Source organism: Phaethon lepturus, unplaced genomic scaffold (assembly GCF_000687285.1).
Source record: "Phaethon lepturus isolate BGI_N335 unplaced genomic scaffold, ASM68728v1 Scaffold57461, whole genome shotgun sequence".
Lineage (NCBI taxonomy): Eukaryota > Metazoa > Chordata > Aves > Phaethontiformes > Phaethontidae > Phaethon > Phaethon lepturus.
In genome coordinates, this window is record NW_010519537.1 from 10,852 (window position 1) to 19,687 (window position 8,836).

At 38.5% G+C, this 8,836-nt stretch overlaps 1 protein-coding gene across 1 annotated transcript; it reads right to left on the reverse strand.

The window, feature by feature from the left end:
- Positions 1–7,295, reverse strand: ADAL (adenosine deaminase-like; the record flags this gene model as incomplete). Its single annotated transcript, XM_010297061.1, has 9 exons — positions 1–245; positions 1,581–1,681; positions 2,185–2,323; positions 3,310–3,390; positions 4,162–4,288; positions 5,062–5,143; positions 5,734–5,821; positions 6,560–6,620; positions 7,165–7,295. Coding segments are annotated over 9 exons (1,002 nt in total), but the record flags the coding sequence as incomplete, so codon positions are not given.
- Between the last annotated feature and the right edge of the window lie 1,541 nt (positions 7,296–8,836).

Here is an 8,836-nt window from a genome sequence, read left to right on the forward strand (position 1 = left end):
AAATGCTTATTAACCAAGCTAATACACCCAAGCTGTTTAGAGCAACAGTTTGATTAATCAAACAGAGTTGGCTTCAGTTTACACCACTGTTCCCTTAGCTTTGATTTTACTACATTTGAAGCAAAGATATAGTTGATTGATTCATAGGAAAGATCCCACATCTGTGATCGAGTCAGATTAAATGTTTTTGCAACCAGCTCGTATTCTTGTGATAGATCTGTTGCAAAGACGCCTTTATCATCAGTCTGGAGTTAAATGAAAGAAAAGGAAAAAAAAGTTTAAATTAGTTCCTCTACAGCAAAAAGGGTTTTTCCTACACATTACAAACCAGTTATATCTTATTGTTTCAAGTTTTATTCCACGGGTCTTTCATCTGTGGCAATTATTTCATACTTTATTTGCCCTATTTTAACTCAAAATTAATAAATTATTCAAACATACAAGAAAACTTCTTCAAGTGATGGCACAATTTATCATGAAAATAGGATTTCCTATTAAAATTGCCAGAAAGGTGGCTATCAAATGATGCATACGCTCAAGCTATGTCAGTATTTGCAGATCTTATTTCTCTCTTCCCTTTCCTCAGATCTGGGAACCAGAGCATACTCTATTCCTACATCTGCAGGGAAGAAACTGTCTCGCCCTCCGCACTTAGCGTCAACTAGAACAATTTCTTGATACTGACTGAAGTAGTAAGCTAGCGTCAAAACGTGTGATCGAAAGCCACCTAGATTATTCACCTAAAAGGAGCAAGTTAGGATTACTTAAGGGTTAATGAGATTACCCATCTGCAACTCAGAGTCCTTGTGTCCTTGTGTCTGAGAAGAACGCTAACTATATCCCATTAGCACACTGTAGTATCTCCTTCTTCTACTACTCCTGTTTTTATAGGCCTTTCTGGGTAAACTGCTTTCTTATGTGACTTCACTGGTTATCTAGACTTCTTACAACTGAAAGATAATCTCTACTCATGAATTATTTTTTATCTAATACAGCAGAGTTCAAATGCAACAATAACTACTTTATACAGTAAAGGATTGAGGCTTATTAGAATAAAAGCACAACACTAATATATATACATACACCTGGACAATGCTACAAATAATAGTGGTTAAACCAACAGGATGATAGTAAAACCCAGCCAATCCAGCAAAAGTACTTGGCACCACAACATTTAAGGACCTTAATTAGCTGTAACAGGAACTCAAGAGCTCTTACCTAACACAATAAATACCCAGGCAAGCAGAAGCTTACATGCAAGCACTGGACCAATATGTTTAACAGAAATCAGTCAGCATGGAAACAGTTAAGAAGTTCATTGCATGTATAGCTGATCATCTTATCTACAAAGAAAAAAAGGTCTTGCTTTACAACAAAACCAAGAGAAATACTAAAAATTCCCATTTATATTACAAGCATTTCTCAAACAGAACACTGTATTTTCCTATAAGCAGATTATTTGTTGCAAGGGCAGAAATTTTTAGTAAGTCAGGTCTGATCGATAAAAAGAGATATACTTCTCCAATTTCACACCAGTTTGGCTCTTTGCTTAAATACATGGTTAAAGTCAAAAAACTTACACAAAGCACTGCAGGGTGGCCCATGTTGTACCAGTATCCAAAATGGTGTTTGTCACAGGAAGGCACTGTCTGAGTTTTGATGTTCGATGTCATGCAAAGTTCTAAGGGAAAAAAAGAAGAAACAAGAATATATATCAAAACAAAAGACATGGTTTTGACACATTAATTGACTTATTCCTGTTCCTGAATGAAAATTAAAATCAGCTACTGTTGCTCCCTTGATTTTCTATACTTAAATATTTGGTAGTCTCTTCTGAGGAAAGTTTGGTCATCAATTTCTTACTAACTACTGGATGGGTATAAAATTTAGGGAGCTTGCAAACCAGATGCAGAAACACCACACAGCCTTGCACAGTAACTAAAAGTTACTATTTAGTTTTGTTTTCATCTCAGACATCAATTTTTGTCTGCTGCCACGACTATGTCAAAATCACAGAAGCGTTACCAGTGTACCTTTATAGGCAGCTCTCTCACGTTTATAGGAAACTCTCCCACATACACTGACACAGTTTTCTAAGTCACCTCGGTCAAAGACAACTCAGACTTCCTAGATCAGCAGTACATGATACTCTGAAATCTAGAAATCACTAAGTAATTTTCTTACCAATAGGTATATGATTCTGTCGAACAAGTGGCACTAACTCTTTTGAACCTGCTGTTGCAGAGTTAAGAAATGTTCCGTGTCCAATTCTGTCAGGAGGCAGGCCCAGGAGAATTTTGGTCTCCTCTTCTTGGTTTGGAATCTAGAGAGAATATATTTTACATTCCGTCAAGGCAGCATAAAACAGCACATTAAATAATTGCAATGGATGTCAAGTTCCATTTTCACAGCATAGCTTATCCAAAAGAGTTAGTGAGACTAAATATCTGCATTACTACCTTGTAAAGAAAGGAGTAGTGCATGAAAGTGACTCTCAACTTGGAATTACAAACCAAAGAGGCCATAATTTTACTGTTATGTAAAAACAGGCAATTGCTGTTTACAGTAGAGTTGGAGGCCTCAAATTAGCTTTATGTGCTTCAGTTTCAAAACCACCCTGTCAAGGAGACCTTTAACACCTGTTTTACACAGGGATTAAAAAAATGGTGCATGAAGAACTTCAACTGCAAGAGGCCAAAACCAACCAAACAAACAAAAAGAAACAACAACAAAAGACCACTGAGACATCAAGAAATAAATTTTCAGAGAAGCATGCAGGAAGCATTTTCAGAGAAGCCTCCTTCGTGAAATAGAAACAAATATAAATAGGCCTGTGATATCATATATCATGCTTATTTTCCTGAAGAAATAAAAATATTTTCAGTTTTATCGGACTCATCAGAGTAAACTTCAGCCACCACTTCAACACATTGTATGGAGAAGCCCAACTCTTTCTACTGCTACAAGGAGAGCTACCAGAACTACTCATGAAAATGTGCAAAATTTTACTATACATGACTTCTGATAAAATACCAGGAAGACAACAGTGGATCTCTTGAAATATTACTAATTCTCAATTTCACATCTACACCCCCAATACATATAGTACAGTAAGAAATAATTTGACAGTTCTGATTCAGAACAGATTGTTGACAATTTCTCTTTGTCATCTTCTCTCTCATCAAAATGCCCCAAACGATTACTACTTCGGCCTGAGAAGTTCAAAATGCACAGCAGCTAATTTTAGTTTCATCAAGGTTTTTATAAAATGGGAATTACAGAGAAAGACCAAAGTAAGAAAACTTTTACCTCTGACAGGTGCAATGCCAGCTTTAGACCTGCTTTTTTTGCTTCTGAGAGTGGTTCCAAAAAATCTTGACCATGTCCTGCCTTGAAGACAGAAACACATCACCATTCTACCGCTTGTTTTACAAAACTCCTCCTGTTACAATAATTAAGAAGTCTTGCAATATCAAAATATTTAATTCAAATACAGTTACACTGAATTATTTTTCTTCTCCCATTACTTCACTTATGAATGCAGCAAGTCACAGAAAGTTCTGCTACATGGACACAATTTAGACAAACTGTTCAAACGTCAGCAGTTCAGATGATGCCCAACACTGACAAGCCAAGTGTCCCGATTTCGATATCCTTTCTACAACTAATCACCTAGAGCTATTTCATTGTAACTTCACAGCTATTCTCAAACATTTTTGCTTTCTTAATACGCCAATAAGCATTTGCTGCATCTAAACAAAATCTAAAGTAGTCTCAAGTTGCAATATTGTTTAACTTGCCTCAACCCAGTCAATCTGACTGGGACAATTTAGTAGCAGACAATTCCGAGATAAACACTGCTTTTCAGTGGCTCTTTTTTCGATGTCATGTATTAATCTATTGATTCTTTGTTAGAGTACCTGTCCCTTACAGCAACAAGGATTAACCTGATACCAAGATTACGAGCAATCCATTCAAGCTCGCAACAACCCTAGGACAAAAACTTGTAAGAACAAAGTACGATTAGAACCACTTGTTGTTACACAACATTATGTATTTTATCTTCAAGAACAGAATGACAATGGAAAACGATGAAAAATTAGATGAAAAATATTATACATTTATTTTCAAGAACAGACCAAAATAAAACAAAAAACTTACGGTGGGATCACCACTGAGGTCAAGTCCTACGACAACCCCATCAGTGGAAAGAAGGAACTCTTCAGCAAGCTTAACAGTCTGCTTAGCAACTGCCGGGCCACCTCTTCTATTTATTGCTATTAACAATCTAGGATAGAAATGTACATATTAAGTTAAATACAAGCTGTCACATCAGGAGACCAACAAATCTGATGCCAACAAAAAAGGCATTTCACATCCTTCATGGCTGAGTATTTGTATAGGAAACTGTTCAAGGAACGGAGGTCCCAAAGTGCAGAGGGACACAAATTAGGTAAATACGCTAGCCTGTGAAATGCAGTAGCCACGGTGAGAGGGAGGGCAGGGATCAATACGCTGCTCATTTGCTGCCCGCACTATCAGGCGAGCAACCTCTCAGAGGTGCACACGTGAAGAATGAGAATTCTTCAGCTTCCACAAATGAATCGAACAAGGGTTGCTAGCGAGAGCATAACAGACAGGCAAGCAGCCTGCCTCCCAGCCAGTAGATGCCTTCTGAACCTTTCCTGCTGGTTAGGACCACCTCTCCTTTACAGCAGGTTGCTTGTACAGCTAATCAAGCAAAATCTTTGCAATGAGTCCAGGCTGTGAAAAAGGAGTCTTTAATGCAATTTCCATCAAAAACACTGCTTTTCCTGAAAACGTTGTGGAGAACGGACAGTCTCAGAGCTGAAAAGCTTTACCAACTTTCACTGTCTGTCAGTAAAAAGGAAGAGAAAAATTCAGCTTTCCACAAGAGTTACCTGTTTCCATTCCATGTAATCTAGTTTAAGCGCAATTTTCTTTCCCACACTGATGGTCTATAAACCTCTCTGCAAACCATGACTGCGCATCAGACTACACAAAACCTTGAAACAGAGGTACTCAGTGTGCTTTATTTACCTTACATCTATATCCAAGCCTTCTTCTTTACACTGCTTTATACCCTCAAGTACAGTTTCAACATACATCCTTTTGGTCATACCTACAAACACATGTACACATTTGGAATAAACATATTTGAATTAATTTTATTATGTTGCAGACCCAGCTCTTAAGCCTTTTAAGTTTCATTTTGCACCTTTGATTTTAGACCATAGTCTTCTAATCTATATCATTCTAATTCTGTTTATAAATACAGTTTTACTTTGAAGCATAGATTTGAATTAAGCCTCCTCCTAAGCATCTGGAAGAAAGAAAATAACTTAGTGTGAAGACAAGAGTAGCAACAGAACTTCTCTTACATGTTCCTATTAAACTAAAAGAAAATAAAAAATGAAGTAAAAAAAAAAAAAAAGAAAATTTATCAGTTGTTAAACATACTAGCACACTCAGATATCATACTAAAGCAAATAACTGAAATTTTTGGGTGGTAGAGTTACAACCAACACATTTTTGTCCTCAAAATTCTAATAGTAAAGTGACATACTTTTACATGGTTAAATCTTTGCTTTTATATTTAAAGTATATTTTTACTGAACTAACTAAATTTGACTTAAATTTGTTACCAATGTAGTCTTAACTAAGTTTTATAGAACATCAGACTTATGAATTAAAAACCGGAACAGACTGTACCTGTGGACTTCTCTTCTCTAGGAGTGCTCCTCAATTCCAGATACTTGACACCATCATCAGCAAATTCTTTAATAACATCTTTAGTTATCTGATTAAGGAACAGTGTATTCAAAATAATGAAATTAATGCTTCTAATGGGTTCTATTTTCCTTTACAATTACAATATTTTTTTTTGGCATGAAACACTTGCAAAATTTTCAAGTCCTATGTGTGTTTAGCGCTCTCCATCTCTGGAAATACTACCCCCCAGAGTTCCCTCAGTGACACTAAGAGAATTTCCTTGCCTGAACAAGAACACCTCCAAGTGCAGGGTGCAGTCATCACTCCTTTCACAGCTACTACACCTTTCCGTAAGTTTAACAGGCTGCCTAAAAGCTCCTTTACACGGACACTGCACCACTTTCCGCTCCCTAGTTTGATCACACAACAGTTCTCCCTGACAGTTCTGTAACCTGAGGTGAGCAAAGGGCAAACTTAGTTCTGTAGTTTTGGTACATAATGAACCAAAGCAGCAGCAGGAGACTACGGTAAATCAATGCTGTGGCACCAATGAACAGACATCACGTTTTTAAGACATTATCAGTCCAAGCATCTGAGTGGTCATAATGACCACCATACTGGAAGCTCATTGCTTTCAGAAAAGTTAAATGTAGAAGTTATACAAAATCCCATGTTTCTAAATTTATGTGTTTTACAGTAATAACTCTCAACCCCAACTGAAGGGACCATTGCTGATATTGTTGTTTGGACCCCAGGGGTGTTAATCCGACTGATTTTGACTGTGTGTATTGCTTGCTTGTTTTAAGCAAACTTTTAATTAACATACCAGTAAAATATCTTCAGTCCCAGTGGTGATCTGATAGATGATCTGAAACATCTGAAAACATCTAAAATAAAAAGTTAAAAAAATAATTGGACAAGCACTGAACAGTAAAATGAGTATAAAAAAAATAAAAATCTACACTTTGAAAACATGTGCTCACTGTGCTCAATTAACCAGCTTGTAGCTTAAAATACAAAGACCATCCAAATGGCAATTTCTGATTTTAGATGCCAACAGTGCATTTGCAACAGAAATTACTACCACAAAGCCTTTTTAAGCTCAAAGGAAAAGAGGACATTTCCAAAACTGGAAAATACACAAGTAAATTTTCTCTGGAGAGCGGATATCACAAGTGAAAATTTCCAATCCTTTAAAAAGGGAATTAATCAACGAGTTTTCTATTTAATTTGCAAGCATCTAAGAAGTTATTGTATAGATACAAGTAGCAAAGCATCTAACAGACTGTACTGTAACTAACACTTGAATAGGTATTTTCTGCAGCCAGCGCTTAAGGCCATACATTTCTCTGTTTGGAACTTAATTAAAAGATGCTGGGTAAGTGTTCATCACACACACACACACACACACACAGACGTATGTATACTCACTCATCTAAGGTTCTTTTCTTTCCTTTGTCAATCACAGTCATGCCATTCTGGATGTGAAGGTATGGCTTCTGGGCCATAAGTTTCTTCATAGTGGCAGAACTGATACAGCCGTTCAAATGAGCATGAAGTTCCTAGAGAAACAAAAAAAATCCTATGGACTTGTGTCCGGTGAAAAGGATGGCTTCTACATCTTGTTTGTCCTGCTGTTCTTGTATCCTACATTATTGTTTCACTCTGAGTTTGAAAATAAAGTAACAGCTATGTGAGTGTTTGCCTAATGATTGTTTCCTCGTGCTTTTGCACGCACAGGTCCTATTTGCTCCTTCACTCGGTGGGCTGCCGTCAGCCCCAGTCTCCATGAGTGCACAGCCAGCCCAGGGAAAGGGCTCTCCGGCCACTTGCTGGAGTGATGCCACCCAAGGTGAGGAGGCAGCAAACAGCTGCCTCAGTGTTAAGAGAAGCGTAACAGGGACTTGAGAACTCTTTTCCTGTCTACAGCAAGGTAAATGTATGTGTATATTGTTTGAAAATAGCAACATCTGTATATCCGCTCACCTTTTTTTCATATTTTGAAGTTTTAACTTCCACCAAAATCCAGCAAGATGCTACCTCTACCCATTAACAGCAACTGCAGTAATTGCCCTCCTATGTCAGAGACTGCTTTCTGCCTGCCTTGCTCTCCACAGCCTGCCTCTGGGGTCCAAACCTGTGACCCTCAGCTCCACTCCTCACTTCACCTTTGCTCCTTCTTATGACCTCTTGGCTCCTGACATATGGAGCAGGTCCCTAGGGCCCTCCCGACTCACTGAACACGTACCTGCAAAGCATCTGCTCCGTTACCTGCCCCCCCCGGAATGTAGCCCTTCTCACTGGGAAAAGAAAAACTGGGAGAAATATTTCTTCAAGCCTTTGACTGGAAAACACGTTGAGATTGTAACTCCTTGAAGATTTAATTTTAATTTTGTGAAGCAGCGTATTTCAGATTCCTATTTTAAAGCATGAAGTTCACCAGCAGAGAAGAGGGTTAGATCATCTTAACCTGTGGAGGTGCCCCGCTCCACCTGAACACCATGCGCTACAGCAGCTTACCACTTCTGGAAATCAAGGCAGCTGCATACGTGCTACTACCACTGCATTACATTTGTCACAGTCTTGCAAGTGAAATACCTCACAGAATTCAGTTAGACATTAAAAATAAACCCTGAAAAACACCTTATGGAAAAGGAGCACGAGAATAGAAGGACGGAGTTAATCCGATGTGGTTTCGGTTGTCCACCTGTGCATTTACTGTATAAGCTCTCCGCTGGAGTACGTGCCATTTGCTGTTTTGCAAGCCCAGAACGGTAACACTGATTTCTATCTTTATTTTTACCGTTTTTACGCAGTAGGGCGCACTGAACGGTAGTGCAGATATGCTACAAGTAAGGCACACCCCCGGTGACATGGGGAAAAAAAAAAGCCTTATCTGAGACAGACTTCTTGGGCTAGCCTCGGGGAAAAACAGGACAAAAAAGGAAAATAAAGATCCCGCTCTGCTGATGTAACTGGAAGCGATTAGAGGCGAGGAGCTGCACACGAGCGGGACAGGCAAACACCTACCGCCTCCTCCTGAAGGATAACGGGCCTCGAACAAGTGCGCGTTTGAGAAAGGCTCCGAGGCCGCCGCAGCCGC